The sequence below is a fragment of the Acomys russatus genome, chromosome 13 (genome assembly GCF_903995435.1).
Source record: "Acomys russatus chromosome 13, mAcoRus1.1, whole genome shotgun sequence".
In the NCBI taxonomy this organism is placed as follows: domain Eukaryota; kingdom Metazoa; phylum Chordata; class Mammalia; order Rodentia; family Muridae; genus Acomys; species Acomys russatus.
In genome coordinates, this window is record NC_067149.1 from 40201706 (window position 1) to 40219923 (window position 18218).

At 43.0% G+C, this 18218-nt stretch overlaps 1 protein-coding gene across 3 annotated transcripts in view; it reads right to left on the minus strand.

Moving 5' to 3' along the window:
• Rad18 (RAD18 E3 ubiquitin protein ligase) overlaps positions 1–16174 on the minus strand; it is a 91662-nt gene extending 75488 nt beyond the window's left edge. For 2 of the 3 annotated variants that reach the window (XM_051155031.1, XM_051155030.1), the window contains exons 1-4: positions 16040–16174; positions 11503–11584; positions 4970–5031; positions 2846–2916 (exon numbers count right to left, since the gene is read on the minus strand). In XM_051155031.1, coding sequence (XP_051010988.1) covers positions 2846–2916; positions 4970–5031; positions 11503–11584; positions 16040–16090 — 266 coding nt within the window. In that variant the 5' untranslated portion in view covers positions 16091–16174. Of the gene's footprint in view, positions 1–2845; positions 2917–4969; positions 5032–11502; positions 11585–16039 lie in introns of those variants that run through there. The other variant, XM_051155032.1, reaches the window with a different exon arrangement.
• Positions 16175–18218: the final 2044 nt, after the last annotated feature.

Here is an 18218-nt window from a genome sequence, read left to right on the forward strand (position 1 = left end):
TATGTGTCTCAGTGTTTTACCTGCATGTGTCTGTGTACCAAGTATATGCAGAGGCCAGAAAGAAGAGAGCATCGAGTCCCCTGGGAATGGAGTTAAGAGACCTTTGTGAGCCACCATGTGGGTGCTAAGAACCAAACCCCAGTCCACTAAAAGAAATAGCAAGTGCTCTTCCCCTCTGAACCATCTCTCCAGCCCCTACAGCACATTCTTAATAACACCTTAGCGCATCAGTATATAAAATGCAAATGCACAACAATTTTAGGAATCTGGTTTTGGACTACTCTGTACCAAGTACTATCCCAAAGACCTTTATATAAGTGTCATCTGTAACCCATCAACAGCACCATTTACCTTTGAGTAAATCTCAATTGTAATGATAACTAGAGAAGCAGGAGCCCAGAGCCACCTGAATGCAAAGCCAGCATGCTCTAAATGACAGCACAACCAAAGGGGAACTCACATCCTGCTTGTGAGAAGCTAATAGTATCATCTGCTATTTCTGTTATCTAAAATGTTTAATTAGTGCTTTTGTTAATTCTTTGACAATTTTACGCATGTATAAATGTACTTTGACCATATTCGCCTTCCTTACTCTCTATAATACCTCCCACTCCTTTGAGCCCTTCTTCCCAACAAGCTCTGGTCCTACCATCCTGCTTTCATGTCTTTGTTTGTTTGTCTGGAATTCCTTGATCTACTGGATTTATTTAGGGTTACTTACAGGTCTGGAGTTACTTACTGGTGCACAGGCAGCTTACCAATGGCTACATCACTGAAGAAAATGACTCCTCATCCCCTAAGAGCCATCAACTGCCTTGGGAGGGATGATACTAAAATGTGTATATTTTTACATTTGGAATACTAGAAGAAAACTCCAAACTTGGTCAACCCAAACAATTCATAAAACCAATGCCATAGATGGAGACTGGCCTCTATTAAAAAACAAAACACAGTAACACTTTACGGCTGAGGGTAGGAATGATGTTCTCTATACAACACATAACAACAACAAATCTAACTGTTCTTACGTTCAAACAATAACAATGTCTTTTCTAAAACACTGAGTCTCATTCTATAACCAAAGCTAGCCTCCAACTCGTGATCCTCTAGTCATGGTTTCCCGAATGCTAGGATGAAGCTGAGCTACCACACCTGGCTAAGAACATTACTTTAAATTAAAATGAGCCAGAAAATGTGTATTCTTTAAAAATGAACACCAAAGGTCAAAAGAAAATGCTAAAAGAATGTCATCCTTATATCTGAAACCTCTTCAATTATTTCCCATTCTTATTATTCAATTTAGAATATTAAATTTTTAAAAACCCGAATGGCATATAAAATGGTAATGGCAAATGAGAAAGACAAGAAAAAAAATCAACAAGCAATATAAATATCTTACATCATAGTCATAAGATTAAATTTCTTCCCTCATCAATCTTAGCCAGAGTTCAAACAAGTAACGGTATTGACTAGCTTCTATTTCACCCCTAATCATTTTGCAGATGAAGCACCATAACACTGCACATGATGAACATCCAGGAAACCAGCACCTCAAGGACGATGCTAAGAATGGTAATGCCAAGAAGGCAGCATAAGGAGAATGACAAAATCCACTGGGGACCTTCAATACACACAGACACATATAAAATCTTAAAAAACAAAAGCAAATAAACAAAAATGTTGAGGAGATGGCTCAGTCATTAAGCGACTTTGGTGGAAGCAAGAGGACCTAAGTTCAAGCCCCAGGACCCCTATAAAAAGATGGGGCTGGCAGTATACTCGTGCACTGCCAGCACTGACAAGGCAGAGATAGGCAGACCCTTGAAGCTTATTAGCTCGTCAGCCTAAACAAATTTACAAACTTCAAGTCGGTGAGAAACACTCCCCAAAAATGTGGGACGTGATCAAAGAAAGACACCCAATACTGATTTCTGGCTTCCACACCCTCAGACACACATGTAAATGCAGCCACATACACATCATTAACAAATACACATATCACATCCACACATTGCTTAAAAAAACAAAAATAAACCAAAACAAAGACCCTAATACACAAGAGACTTTACAGTAAAAAAAACAATGACTTCAATAGGAGAATCAGAGAAACACAGTTTCTTTGTCTCGAAAAGGACACCATGCTTATGTGGCCTCCCAAAGGAAATGGGTAACCAGGTAGTTACTGGAATGGTACATTAGGATAGTTCAGAGTGCCAAATGTCATCATCTTTATGACACAAACCTATGAATAAATGTGCAATGCTAGTAGAATTCTAAAGACATTTTTAGAAGCAAGGTGAGGTATCTCTAAAAATGTACCAAGTGAAGAAGTCCTATACACGGACATGTGAACTAATAACATGATTAAAACAATGCAAAATATGTTTGGTAAAAACATGCCTTTTTATATCTCTTTGGATGACCGAACTCATATTCACACATTCATGCATTGATAGTTAAAGAGCAAAGCTATATCTGAGAGCCTTATAATGAAGCACTTGCATGTCTCACACAATATACCATACTACACGTGCTGAGTCAATCTAATTAAGCATAGGTTAAAACATAACAAATAAAACCAATTACAAATATGTGTACACAAAAGGGTTAGCATACACAACTGCATAGACCGATAGATATTCTAGCACTATCCACTAACAAGCCCAGGAGGCTAACACCCAGTGGCAATACTAGAACAAGCTCATGTGTGCAGTGGCTATCATCACTTCCCTTCTTCTGCTCCAGTATGAAATAACCCTGAACTCCCTAACTAAAAAGGGCATGGGGAGGAGGGACACACGAAGAACAAAGGCAGTTAGGGGTTAGTCACAAAACTGAATCATACCGTGCAAAATTCATGCTTTTTACCAGTTCATCTAAAAGGCGATTATTTCTCAGGTCTGGCTCTGTTACTGCCTAGAAAAGAAAAACAACAGTTGGAAAGGTCAAAAACAGTAATTAACTTGTCACAATCTTGTTTTTAAAAATGTCTGCCCTGTCCTCCTGGGGCGCTCTGTCCCACTAGTCTTCCAAGAAAACCTCAAAATAAAGTGAATTCATCTCATACTAACACAGAACTTTAGCCAGTGAATCAGGGACCTGCTAACCGGAAGCCTGGTAACAGCTTTCAAAAGTCTGTTAAAACTATCTGCTATTTACTCTGCACCAACTAAGACAAAGCCCAATATGAGCCAGGATTTTTCCTCAAAATTCCAAAACTCTACCTTTCCCCAAATTACTCAGAAACAGATGAGAGAAGCTCTTCTAAGTAGCAACATTGGATGGAGGCATTAAGTGTTCAGAGGGTTAAAAGTAAGAAATTTGAGAATATAAGAGAAACATCCAGTACTACAGCACCACTGTTGTCTGGAATGCCTTGGCACCTCAAAGCATCCTTTTCAAGAGACCCATTGTTTTCTTTACCAGATACGCATATAATTTCCTATTCTATCTCCCTCTCTACCTGTTCTCACCTCAAGAAAAAGTCTCAGAGACAGATAGTACACTTGCTCATGTTTGGTCTGGGCTGATCTGGAAGGGCAGTAAGAGACCAGGGAAGCTTGGGTGAGCCCAGCTGCATCAATCTCTAGCCTCCTCTACAAACATGCACACCAATCCTTCACAAACGAAGAATCCCACCATCTGTTTGCATCCAAAGTAAGAAATTATAAAAAGTTAGGCGGTATATAGGAGTCAAAAAGTATTAGAGCCTTTTACTTCCTAAAGTATATTTTGGGTATCAAAAATCCTAATGAGAATGGAAACAAAACCCAAATCTTTTATGTATACTTAAAAAATCTCTCCCTCTTTGTGGAGATGGCTTCAAATTTGGCAAACCAGCCACCAGGGAAAATGTTCTCATTTCTGCCACAGACAGAATTCTGCCTAAAAATAGGCAAGCTTGGATGCAGGCAGAGTCAATGGCCAATCTCTGCCTAAATGGGTAAGCAAGTCCTCGATAGTTCTTGCCTCACAAATATGTCTGGCAGATATACTGGGCCAGAAGGCTGAAGATGATGCTCCAAAGTTATACAGAGTTTTAGGTGACTGATCAGGCTTTTTTTTTTTTTTTTTTTTTTTTTTTTTTTTTTTTTTTTCCCATTTTGGAAGCTGCTAACCTGCATCTCCGGTTCACTCAGGTAATTAAGTTTTATTCCTTCTCAAGTCTCTGATGGGGTTGAAGACCAGATAGTTTAGTTTTACAATTAAGCTTAGTTGTTTAGGGGGTAAGATATTTTTAGGTCTACATAGATGTTTTAAGTTGACAGAGATGAGATATGATAGATACTGACTTACATTCAGAATTTTAGACTCACCAAGATAGAAAAGATATTTCCTTCAAGGTTGCTAAATACAAATAACCAAAACACTATGAATATAACATTTATGTAATTCTTGATTATTTCATGGTTCTTCCTGTTGTATGTAGTACACCGTATGTATGTGTAAAAAGAAAAGAAAAGAAAAAGAAAGAAAGCAGGCTGCATGCCATGGGGAGAACGCCAGTAACAGCACCCTTCCATGGTCTCTGCATCAGCTCCTGCCTCAAGGTTCCTGCCCTGTTTAAGATCCTGTCCTGACCTCCTTCAGTGATTAGCAGTGGTATGGAAGTGTAAGCCAAATAAACCCTTTCCTCTCCTCTGACCCCCAAAAGAAATCTTTCCTAGAAACGTTCAAATGGTGTAATTTAGTAACTACATATCATCCCATGCATTTTTTTTAAGATGTTATTTATTTATTATGTATACAGTGTTCTGCCTGCATGCCAGAAGAGGGCACCAGATCTTATCATAGATGGCTGTGAGTCACCATGTGGTTGCTGTGAATTGAACTCAGGAACTTTGGAAGAGCAGACAGTGCTCTTAACCTCTGAGTCATCTCTCCAGCCCCATCCCATGCATTTTTATGGACACAAAAAGAAAAAAAAATTTTGCTCTAATCAACAAAATTTAAAGAAATAAATACTTACCACACAACAAGTTGGACACTGAGTTTTATAGGACAAAAATTTTCTTATACAGAGAGAACAATCTGCAAAAAAAAGACAAGATGCAGTATAGAAAGTTATGCTACTGAGTAATACAGGAATCTAACTTTTAACACAATTTTGACTTAAGACTAGAGTACTTCTATCATTGTTTCATTATAATCTTGTTTCTAGTGCCTTCTTGCTCCACAAGTGTCTACACATATAACTAAAAAATACTATTAAGGAAAGACAAGGCCACTAATACACTGACTTTCTAACCTCTCACAACTCTGTGAGCACACACCACTCCTTCTTTGTGAACCACAGAAACACAGAGAAGACCTCGGCTTCTTTTATACATATGCCAGTTACCTAGTATGTCTCTCTTGTAAACAAAATCTCAGAAATGGGATAAATAGACACAACATGTACCCAGGTTATCAAGTGAAAATTTTTATACCCTAACACTGTGATGTCCACCACCCCATGCTTAACAAGCACTTGGGTGGCAGGTGCAAAAACAACACACAGGATGAAGGATTTTTTTTTACCTCAAAGAGTCAACAAGGTGCAGGCAGTGCACTAAATGTTTCACACCCAAGGCAGCATAAAATGAAAACTATCTGGTGTGATAGATGACAGCTTGCTAGTGGCTCCTTTATGCAAAGCCTAAGTTCAGCTGAATTAAAGAGCCTCGTTAAAACCAAATCCATTTAGCTGAGGAAACAAAAACTATGATTTTGGTGGTGCAAGTATTCATAAAGAAGTACTGACAGCTCCAACAACAGAACGCCAAGGAGAAAAAGAAATGGATAGATCTTGGCCAAGTAAAAGACAAAAAAACAGGCTTAGCTCTTCTAGGCATTGCAAAGAAGCTGGAAATGGCCATTCAGTTGCTGAGCAATTCTCCTTAAATCCATCAGAAGCACAAGGTCATCGGCTACACTGCTACCCCTCCCGCAAAAGCCCTAGACAGGCAACACCACAGGGAGGAGAGACACAAGCAGAGAGCACCTCTGGGCATGCGCGTGCGCACACACACACATACACACAAACCTGTTGGAGCCAGTACCAAAGAGAACACCTGAAATGTCAGATAGTTGCTGGACAAATCTGAAAGTTGGTACCAGGAGCAGAATATTGCTCTGACATGCCTGACCACGATGTTTTGGCGAGCAATGTGGAAAACTTTGGAACTTTGGACTTAGAAAAACAGTTGAAGCAGGTGTTTAATGGGCCATCCTGGTAGGAGCATGGAAGACAGTAGTGCTGAGAGCAATGTGGACTACAGAGGCCCAGCTCAAAAGGGTTCACAGGGGAATGATATTAGCAACTGGAATAGAGACCGTTTTTCTTGTGAAATTTTGACAAAGATTATAACTACTTTCCACACTTGTGCTAAAAATGTGCCTCAGGCAAAACTGAAAATAATGGATTATTTTCCTTAGTAGATTTTATGACAGTCAAATAAATATTGACTCTGTCAAGCAGTTCTTAGAAACCACTATTATGCAGGTTTATAATGAAAAAGAACAAGTGGGGTAAAAATACAAAATGGAGTTTAAGAAGAGAAAGAACAGCTGAAAATTTAATGTCAAAGCCAAGGCCAATGCAGAAAGAGATGAGAATATTAAAGAAAGGCCAGTTATCAATAGAATATTGGGAGGGGAGCACTCAGGGCAAGACCACTCCAGCTGAGCTTCCATACTTGTAAAAAGAAAATGTCTGAGGGATTTTCTATAAAAGTAACTTTTATTCTCTCAGCTCAGTTGTTGTCTGGGAGGCTTAAGACCTCCTTCTGCTGGCCTAGGCCTAGCCCTGGAAGCTTCTAGCCTCCATACAATCTAACCTAGGCCTAGAATGTTTTCAGCCTCTGAAACATACTGCTTAATTAGCTCACCTTCACTTATTCTTTCTGAGCTCTGGGCTGGCTGGTTCAACTCAGCTGTTCCAGCTCAAACTCTTCTCCCAGCTGACTTATTTAATCTGGCTTCTTTCTCAGCCCTGAATTGCTCTGCTTGGCCTCAAACTAACTCAGCAATCTGCTCTAATCTTCTGGCTTCTCGTTTTCCAGCTTGTTCCATCTTCGCCTGACTTCTCTTTCTGCAACCCATTCTCTCTATTACTGCCCTGGTAAAACTGCCTCTTAAGTAGCTTCCCTTTCTTCTCTCTTTTCGTAAAAGTTAGGCCTACCCTATTTCTGTCAAATCTTCTCTCATTCATCACCTTTCTGACACTCAATTAGACATCATTTTATTTTCTTTCCTTTTTTAAGATGTATTTATTTATTATTATGTATACAATGCTCTGCCTGCAAGTACACTTGCAGGCCAGAAGAGGGCATCAAATCACATTATAGATGGTTGTGAGCCACCATGTGGTTGCTGGGAATTGGTACTCAGGACCTCTGGAAGAGTAGTCAGTGCTCTTAACCTCTGAGCCATCTCTCCAGCCCTAGACATCATTTTCAAACAAGGATGATTCCTTCCACAAACTAACTTTACCTTTGTTTGGGATTAAAGGTATGTATCATCATGCATGGATTTAAGCTTTTCTTTACCTGATACTTGCTCTTCACCAGGCTGGCTTTGAACTCAGATCTGTTTGCCTGTGTGCTGGATTAAAGGTGTGTTTGTATTCCAGCCAGATCACACAGACTTAGAAGATCTTTGGATGTAATCTCTTGCCAGCCAGATCACATAGACCTAAAAGGCCTTTGGATGTGATCCCCTGGCAGAACAGCCATGTTCTGAATTAACATTCCTCTACAAGTTTTTGCTGCTGAAAGCAAAAAAAGAAAAGCTTCTATAAAAGTAACTGAAGGAGGGGGCCAGGCTGTATCCTGAGTGGGCAATAAAACTTGGCAGTGCTGACCACGTGATTCTTGCTTTCAAGTCATGAAGATACCTGTGGAACCTTCCTCCAGACCTAAAGAGAGCCACTGAGGCATGTGACAGAGGAGTCACAGCATGGAGGCCTGAAACGCTATTGCATTTATCTGTAAAAGTGTGCCTGGATTGTATCAGAGACCCCCAAGATGGATACCTGCCATGTACAGCTGTACACAGGGAGAACTAGCCCAAGAGCAAAGAGTGTTGCAGTCGGCAGAGCTAGTCTGTCCTGCTGGGTTTCAGTCTTGCGCTGGTCCAGTATTTCCTCATTATGCCACCATATGTTAGAATTATGTAATTTGCTTTTTGATTTTGAGTTTACTAGTGGTTACAATTAATACTGCCTTGTGTTTCGAAAGAGACTTTGAACTTTTAAACTGTGTTGAGACTGAAAAACTGGGGGACTTTTGGAGCCAGAGTGGAACATGGTGGTGTGACTAAGAATGGCTTCATAGGCTCACATATTTGAATACTTGGGCTCCACTTGGTGGAACTGATTGGGAAGGACAGAAAGTGTGACCTTGTTGGAGGAGATGTGTCACTAGGGGGTGGACTTTGAAGTATCAAAAGACTCATGCCACTCGCAGTTAGCTCTCTCTGCTTCATGGTTGTATCTCTAGATATGACCTCTCGGCTACTGCTCCAACACTGTGCCTCCCTGCCTGCCTCCCTGCCTGCCTCCCTGCCTGCCTCCCTGCCTCCCTGCCTGCCTGCCTCCCTGCCTGCCTGCCTCCCTGCCTGCCTGCCTCCCTGCCTGCCTGACTGCCTGCCTCCCTGCCTGCCTGCCTGCCTGCCTCCCTACCTGCCCGCCTGCCTGCCTCCCTGCCCACCTGCCTGCCTCTCTACCTGCCTGCCTGCCTACCTGCTTGCCTACCTGCCTGCCTGCCTACCTACCTGCCTGCCTACCTGCCTGCCTGCCTCCCTACCTGCCTGTCTGTCTGCCTGCCTGCCTGCCTCCCTACCTGCCTGTCTGCCTGCCTGTCTGCCTGCCTGCCTGCCTCCCTACCTGCCTGTCTGCCTGCCTGTCTGCCTGCCTGTCTGCCTGCCTGCCTACCTGCCTGCCTGCCTGCCTACCTACCTGCCTCCCTACCTGCCTGCCTGCCTGCCTGTCTGCCTGCCTGTCTGCCTGCCTGCCTGCCTGCCTGCCTGCCTGCCTGCCTGCCTACCTACCTACCTGCCTGCCTCCCTGCCTGCCTCCCTGCCTGCCTGCCTCCCTGCCTGCCTACCTGCCTCCCTGCCTGCCTGTTGCTATGCTTCCCACCATTACTGTCATGGACTCTAACCCTCTGAAACTGTAACCCCTAATAAACTTCTTCTATAAGTTGCCTTGATCATGGTCTTATCACAGCAAGAGAAAATAATTAAGACACACAGTAAGAAGTCTCCCAAACAATATTATAAGTCACAAACCCTAAATATGGCTGCTGAGTTCAGGCATCTACAGGGATAGTTACTGCTTTTATAGTTTCCCAGACCTTACTCTCACTTATATTAATGCAGTGGATTGGGTCATGTTAAAAAAAAAAAAAAAAAAGCATCACTTTAAAGCATACTGATTCAATAAAAATGTAATAATTATTTTTAGCTGATAAGAAAGTACAATCCATCCAACTAAGGACCCGCACTCCAGAATGTCCAGAGTGCAGATCTCTGCAAACCTCTGTAACCCTCTACTGCCATTCTTGCCTGCGGCCACACTTCCCACGGTGATAGTGATAGACTCTTATCTCTCTTGCACAGTAAGCTCACATAAACCCTTCCTTCCATAAGTTGCCTTGGTCACAGGGTTTTACCACAGCAATAGAAAAGTAATGCACTCATAATGGGCCAGCAGTGAGGATTTTGCTTTGTTTTGTTTTTGGTGTGTGTGTGTGTGTGTGTGTGTATGTATGTAGGTAGGTAGGCAGAAACAGTTGCCTGGCTATACACACATGGAAGCCCATGTTGAGTGTCTTCCTCAGTTACCCTCTGTCTTACTTTTGGAGACAAGGTCCTGAAATTCACTGTTGTTACTGTTGTTTTTCCAGTTAGGCTGACTAGAGTGAGCCCCAGGATCTACCTGTCTCTGTCTGCAAGTTCTAAGCTTATAGATGTATACCAGCAATCTTGGCTTTTAAGTGCGTAGTAGGGATCAGAACTCATAACCTCACTTTACCCACTAAACCAATTTGCACAGCCTCAGGTTCTGCATACTAATTCTCAGAACTAGCTTCCAAAGTAAAAATTACTCAACAGACTTTAACACTTAGAGAAATGTTGCACAATAATTACAAACTCATCCACCTCGTAAGTGGCACTCAAGAGCTAAGTGTAGGCATGTTTGCAAGGCCAGTACTTGCCATAATCTTATTATGACTTCACAGAATTTTTTGTCAAAGTCATTTTCCAATAAAACCATCTTTAAGCCAAACTGAATTTATTTTTAACTTTTCAAGACAAATCAACTTGAAAATAAAGGAAAAAAAGATCATAAGTCTAAATATTCAATAAACTAAATGACCTAAATGGCAGGTTCACTAACCTCCACAACCTTAAGTTATTCAAGTACTTAAGAGAGTGGCAGAGTACTTTGCCTAAGCATGTATGAATGTGTGGTTATAGCCCATCGCCCAGCAAATAAGTAAACAAATGAATAAGCTTGTAAAATAAACATTTAAAAATTATTTCTCATAAAGAAGATGAGCAATACTACTGCACAATTGTTTTCAGTATCACACAGCTGCTAAGTGATAAAACGATCTGTAATACTCTTCAATGAGAGAATTCTGAGGGAATCCAGACGGGCCTTAAGTTATCATGGTTTGACTGACAAATTTCCAACTGTACCAGAATGCAAAAACAGTATTCACTTAATAGAAACTGTATTTTACATTTTAATTCTGTCTGTTCTGCTCCCCACATCCTTCCACTAGCAATATGCTGCACAATACTTTTGAAATGCTGGGTAGAGGTAGCAGACACAGCTCCACATCAGCCAGTTGGTTAGGAAGGTAAGTATATTCTACCTTTACTGTGCTACAACTAAAAAATAGGTTAGGTGCATTAACAAGTTAACAATATTTTCAACTCCCAAAAGGTTTACTGGGATATACTGAAAAGCCTCTGGCAGCCGGGCACGGTGGCACACGGCTTTAATTCCAGCACTTAGGAGGCAGAGGCAGGCGGATCGCTTTAAGTTCGAGGCCAGCCTTGTCTACAAAGCAAGTGCAGGACAGCCAAGGCTACACAGAGAAACCCTCTCTCAAAAAACCAAAAAAATTTAAAAAAATAAATAAAAAAGCATCTGCATTCCTATTATTTGAAGTTTAAAATTTAAAATTCTACACCAAGAGATTGAGCCGTCATCTTGCTAAAAACAACACCTTGAAGCTTAACATATTAAAATGCTCAGCAAAAAGCATATATTGTTAACAAAATCTTTATTGCCTAAATTCTATAAAAGGCATATAAAAATATCCAAAGGGGAGGTGGTAGAAAATAGAATAGAATAGAAAAATTGCCATATTCAAGAAAAGGTGATGGCACAGACCTCAAAAGTACAAGACAAAGGAATGAAAGATGAAAAATGAACATGTGAAAGAATCTTCAGCATTAATGAAAACTACCTTGTACTTTTACTAACACAAAACAAAATGTACTTACAGTTGTGAGAGCACTGGGGGATTATCACTGCAATGTTGAAATACTCGAAGCAAATCCCACAGCGCAGCAAGTCATCTATTGTCTGAAATGCAAAAGCACACGTGTATCAGCAAGACCTCAACAGCAGAACCAATGCCTGCTATGCAGCATCGCCTCTATTCCCTAAAATTAATCTATAATACTTATTTGTGGGTGATACATATTCAAAATCTAACTACAGATAAACAAAGGGCCATGACAAATAGGAAAAAAACTCCCCAAAATATTCAAATTTCAGGTTATCCCAGTTGCTTTGGAGAGCTGAAGCTGCAGGCTCCTGTGCCGTACTGTTAGCCCTTCACACAAGGACTCTGCGTTCATGCTCCTCTTCTCTTGTGTTTCTCGCAGACAGTCATCACTTGGTGGAAGATAGCAACAGCCTGTCACCGCACAGCTTAAGAACCAAGTTGTCAAGGACAAAACGTGCAGTCATCATCAAACCCCTACCCATCTAACCAAGGGACAGAACATTCTCCACAGTTAAGTGGAGACTGGGGACTGACTTTCACAGGATCTCTGGTGCCCCATATTTGGCCATGTCCCTTTGTGGGGGAGGCCCAATGGTACTCAGAGGAAGGATAGCGGACTACCAAGAAGAGACTTGATACCCTAGCATCATATTCAGGGGGAGGAGGTCCCCCTCGGTCACAGTCATAGGGAAGGGGATTGGGGTGAAAATGGGAGGGAGGGAGGAACAGGAGGATGTATGGGATGGGATAGAAAATGAGATGTAATATGAATTATTTTATTTTTCAATAAAAATGTGTTTAAAAAAAAAAAAGAACCAAGTTGAAAGCTGGCACAGTAGCGTATGCCTGTAATCCCAGCATTCAGTAAGGAAGAGGCAGGCAGATCTCTGTGTATTGAAGGCCAGCCTGGTCTACAAAGTCCAGGACAGCCAAGGCTACACCAAGAAACAAAACAAAAAACAACAACAAAACAAAACAAAAAGAACCAAGTTGAAAACTGTCTTTCTACTACTGCAATGAAAAACAATGACCAAAAAGCAAGTTGGAAAGTAAAGGGTTTATTCAGCTTACACTTCCTCATCCATCACTGGGGAAGTGAAGACAGGAACTCAAACAGGGCTGGAACCTGGAGGCAGGAGCTGATACAGAGGCCATGAAGGGGTACTGCTTAGTTGCCTGTTTCTCATGGCTTGCTCAGCTTGCTTTCTTCTATAATGCAGGACTACCAGGCCAGGGATGGCCCCACCCACAGTGGGCTAGGCCTTCTGGCATTGCTTACTAACTGAGAAGATGCCTTGCAGCTAGATTCTAGTTGTGGCATTTCCTCAACTGAGGCTCCCTTCCTCTGATGACACAAACCAGCCAGTTAAAAGACTAATAAAGCCAAACATTAAAGAGTCTCTAGCAGGGTATGGTCCCATGCACCTGGAATACCAGCACTACGGAGGCTGAGGTAGAAGTGCAAAACCAGACTAGGCTATATAATGAGACCTTATCCCAAACAAAAATAAATACTAAACTATCCAGTTAAAGCCTTTATTTCACAATGAGGAAACTAGCATCCAGGGTAAGCACACAACACTGGGCTTGAGTCAATCAAGACTGAAATACCCATCCTCTTCTTGGTAGTCCAGTACTTTCTGCATGATACAGCACAGCGCAGCCAAAGGAGAAAGCCTTCAAAACAGCAAGCTGCAGTCAGTGTCAACTTGGACAACAAGATAAACAGAACAGGATTCATTCCTGCAACTTAAATCTTTTGATTTGTTTAAGAAAGGCACTGAGAGTAACTAGGTGGGTTGCTTTATCTCAAGAAACGGAAGCGCGGGAAGCCGAGGAGGTAGCTGAAGGGGACAGTCCTTGTCTAGCATGGAAGTAGCCCTGGCTACCATCCTGAGACACACACACACACACACACACACACACACACACACACACAAAGATAGGAATAAAAATGTAGACATGGCCTGGGAGAGTGACACACGCTTCTCAGCACTTGGGTGGCAGAGGCAGGAGGAACTCTGTGAGTTCAAGACCAAACTGCTGGTCTACATAGTTAGTTTCAGGACAGCCAGGGCTACATAGTGAGATCCTACTCAAAAAAAAAAACTAAGGGAGGAATGGGAGGATACAAGGGATGGGATAAACATTGAGATGTAACAAGAATAAATTAATAAAAAAAAAAAAAAAAAAAAAAAAAAACCTAAAACAAAAGTAGAATATATTCCATATATGAAGAAAATCCTGAAAAGATACAACAAAGTAATAAATCATAGTTACTAAGATCGGGGAATAGGCAATGAGGGGTATGGTAGAAAGGAGATCTTTTTCATTTCATGTATTTCTTGAACCATATGAACTTATTACTTAAAAATTATAGAGGCTAAAGAGTTGGCTAAATAGTTAAGAGGGCCTGGATTGATTACTGGCACCCATATGTAGCTCACGGCCATCCATGACTCCGGTTCCAAGGGATGCAACACACTCTTCTGGCCTCCAAGGACACCGGGCAGGCATACACACATACATGTATGCAAAGCACTCAACACAAAAAATAAATAATTTTTTAGAATAAATAATTTAAATACATGCAAATACCACTATAGTGGCACATGCTTTTAATCCTAGCACTTCAGAGGCAGGAACAGGAGGATCCAAAGCCAGAAGCCAGCTTGGGCTAGATAGCAAGCTCCAAGCCTGCCTGTGTTATGTAGGGAACCTGTCTCAAAAACAAACACAACCCAAAAGTTTTCATTAACAATCCATATGAAATACTATATAGCTATTAAAACCTGCTTGTGCTGGACAGTGGTGATACATGCCTTTAATCCCAGCACTCAGAAGGCAAAAGCCTTCAGATCGCTTTTGAGTTCTAGGCCAGTACGGTCTATAGAGCTAGTTCTGGGACAGCCAGGGCTAGACAAAGAAACCTTGTCTCGAGCAACAACAAAAACCGAAAACAAAGAAAAATCAACTGTCATAGGGAAATGTTCAGCTTATGATAGATACATTGTTTTTAAGAATAAAAGGGGGGCTGGAGAGATGGCTCAAAAGTTAAAGAGCATCCCCTGCTCTTCCAGGGGGTCCTGAGTTCAATTCCCAGCAACGACATGGTGGCTCACAACAATCTATAATGTGATCTAATGCCCTCTTCTGGCCTGCAGGGAGAGAACTGTATACATATTAATAAAAAAATAAATAAAAAATAAAAGACTAGTAAGAGAAAAACCAGCAGTCATGAGACAGAGCTAGTTCAGGGACAGCCAGGGCTACACAAAGAAACCGCCTCAACAAAACAAAATAACAACGAATAATCAGTTGTCATAAGGAAATGTTTAGGTTATAATAGATACATTGTTTTTAAGAAGTAAGGAGGTGGGGGTGGTGGCACACCTTTAATCCCAGCAAGGGGGAGGGGGAACAAAAAAAGAAGGAAGGAAGGAAGGAAGGGAGGGAGGGAGGGACGGAAGGAGGAAGGGAGGGAACAGAGAGAGTCAGGGAGAGAAAAGAAAGGTAGTGAAAAGGTCTGTACTGGGGCAGAGGCAGGAGGGCTACAGAGTGATTCTTGGTCAACAAAACAAAACCATCCACGGGATGAGAGGTGGTGGTACACCCCTTTAATCCTAACATTCAAAATAAATAAACAGGCAAGTGCATCTCTGTGAGTTCAAGGCCAGCCTCCTCTACAGAGCAAGGGTTTCTTTGTGAGGGAGGGAGAGGGAGGGGAGAAGGAGGAGAGGGAGCGGGGAGGGAGGGGAGAGGAAGGGAGGAAGGGAGTGGGAGAGGGGAAGAGAGAATCCATGCCAGTAAATGTGATTTAAGTGAGATAATTCAGTGTGCAATAATTCCTTTGAATGAAAGGCTAAGCTAGGTCCTGATCTGTTTTAAAAAGATGTGAACCAGGGATGAGAGCTCAGGTTGCTGAAGCAGAAAGGCGGATCTCTGAGTTTGAGGCCGGCCTGGTCTACATACCGAACTCCAGGCCAAACAAGGGCTACAGAGTAAAACCTTGTCTCCTTACTAACGAATTAATTAATTAAAAGAGAGATGTGTCATTATGGCGTCAGGCAGGGCACATCAGGGGGCAAACCGACTGCAGGGTGCTAATTCTGGACCTCAGCGAGAAATGGAAAACTACCGTAAGCATCGCGATCCCCTGCTATGCTACACGATTATAAAAACCGTCATCCGATGCAACGTCCACCCAAATCACGCGTGGTGTCACTGTTAACAAAGGAAGTTCTCGGAGGATGAGCTGTCACCAACGTTGACACCGCGTAACAGTGACTTTATCCTGAACGCGCGGCGACTGTAACTGAAACCCAAAACATCCGGTTCGTTAGGGCCGCCACCTTGGGGTTCCCCGCGCGGGGCCGCAGCGCGTTCTCGGTGCGCCTCAGGGGGTTGGAAACTGAGGCCCGGCGTCGCGCGGCAACCCAGGGGGAGGGCCGAGGGGAGGGGAGCGCGCGGCCGTGGCCTAAACGCTCGCACCAGCGCCGTCCGCGCCCCGGCCTTCCCGAGACACTCACCTTCATCACTGCCAACGCCGGAGGCCATCGCGGCTCGGGCAGGGCCTCCATGGTCGCAGTTGACAGGACCGCCAGCTACCGGCCTGCTGCGCGGCTCCACGGCTCGAAATTCCCCGCGCTGCAGCGTCCGTCGACAACGCGCAGCGTTTCGAGGCGAGCGCACGGCATGCTGGGAGCTGTAGTTAACGTGCGTTGGGCGTCCGCGGCTTCGGAAGACCGCAGAGGAAAGAGAGAGTTTCCTGGAGTGGTGCAGGCCTTGGACCCCTTGGACCTCAGCAGACAAGAGGAAGAGTGAAAGATTAAGGGTATCTTGGATCTCTCTTAGAAAATGATTAAACAAAAGATTCCCGAAGATGATTGAATATTAGAAAAAAAGACACTGAGTAATCAAATGAAGTCTAAGCCTTGATAGAGATTTCAAATCGTCTCCTTCAGGTCGTACTCTCTGGATGCTCTAGAGATCTGTTCTGCTCCTTGCAAACAGCTAAAGTCACACTGGTCTCAACTCCTCTTTCTATGAGTGATAGTGGCATCCACCAGAGCCACACAGAGCCTACATGATCTTAATAAGAACTTTTGCTTTAACTGGGGGAAGGCATCAAAGCAGAGTCTTTTTTTTTTTTTTTAACCAGTAGACCTGAAGTGGTTTCTACATGGCGTTATTGATTATTACCCCACAACCTTGATAGCGATTCCAATTCACACAGGAAGGTTGTATATTGCAGGTAGTTGTGGTGCAAGCCCAGATGCTGATTGCCGGTACCGGTTACATTGCGCAGGGACAGCCCGCCGAGTAGTATACTCCTGAACCCAAGTGTCAGTGAGAGGCTTTAGCTGCGCCATATGGGTTTCTAAACGTTGATACTGCTGCATTGCTAGGTCACCCGCTACCTTCACAGTCAACTCTAGTGCAGTATACAAAAGGTTGACAAACTCTGCAATCTTGAACACTCGGGGGCGTTGTCAAAGTGCAAATTCCCAACTGCCCAGTGATGGCCAAAAGGCTAGCACAGGTGCATACTCCTCAAGGCCTGTTTGAGCTTGAATGAGCTAAAACAGAACTATCCATGGGAAGTCCCTGTGAACCCTCGTATTTCACAAAGAATTGTGACAATCTCGGGGCCGGGGGTGGGGGCAGTGACAACTTCTCCAATCCAATGGAACATCTGCTCAAAATCCGCACCTGATCTCTGAGCATTAAGCCAATGCGCTGCTAGTCCCACTCACGTAGTATTTGAGCCCAAGTAATGTCAAGGGTATCCACCATGGTTTCACATGAGGCTCTGAGGAAAATTTTACGGACTTTTGCATTGGTGATGTTCCTGCCACTAGTGATAATGACAACTGCTTGGGAGAACGTCATCAGGTATGTTGCCAGGCCCTCTAGTCTGTGCACGGTGATTCCACCAAGTACTGCATCCAGATTTCCCAGTGATTTGAGCGGAAGGTGATGGTCCCATTAACTGGTTGAACAGGGAATGCTTGTGGCCATGGAGAACCTAACCCATTGACGCTGACCTCGAAGACACCACCCACTCCAGACAAACTGACTCCATCCTCTCCCAGGCTATTGCGGATCAGCTCCATCAACTGGCGATCACACAAAAATGTCCCGGCTCATGGCTCAAGACCCAGTGCTATCATACTCTGTGCCGCTATAACTTCCTGCATGTCATGGTCCCAGACTATGCTTTCTTCTCTGAACATTGTCATCCCCTCTCTTGCTGCCAAGCCTCTGAGAATTGTGCTGAGTTGATAGCCATTAACCGTCAGTGGGATTAATTTGTTCCACCTGCTTCCTGCACCCCCTCTGAGATCCTAGATTCCCTCCAGGAGAAACAGATTGGGTGCAGCCATGATGATGTTTGCACAATGGACACACAAAACTCTCCATTTCACCTTGTAAAGCAGCTACCTGGTGGTTGTGTGGTTTCTACCCAAAGTAGACTCTTACCTCACTGCCCCCCAACACTCTCTCATACCTACTTCCCTATACTGCTAAAATTTTAATGTAAAGTTATATCTGTTCTTCAGAGATAACCACTGTTAATATTGGCACTTAATTCCCAGCTATTTCCCATGCACATGGTTAAATTTTAGCAAAGAGAATTGTATTAAGTCAGTTTAACAGGAACTCACATTCTTTTCATCAAATTCCTCCGACTGCTTGATAGGCCCC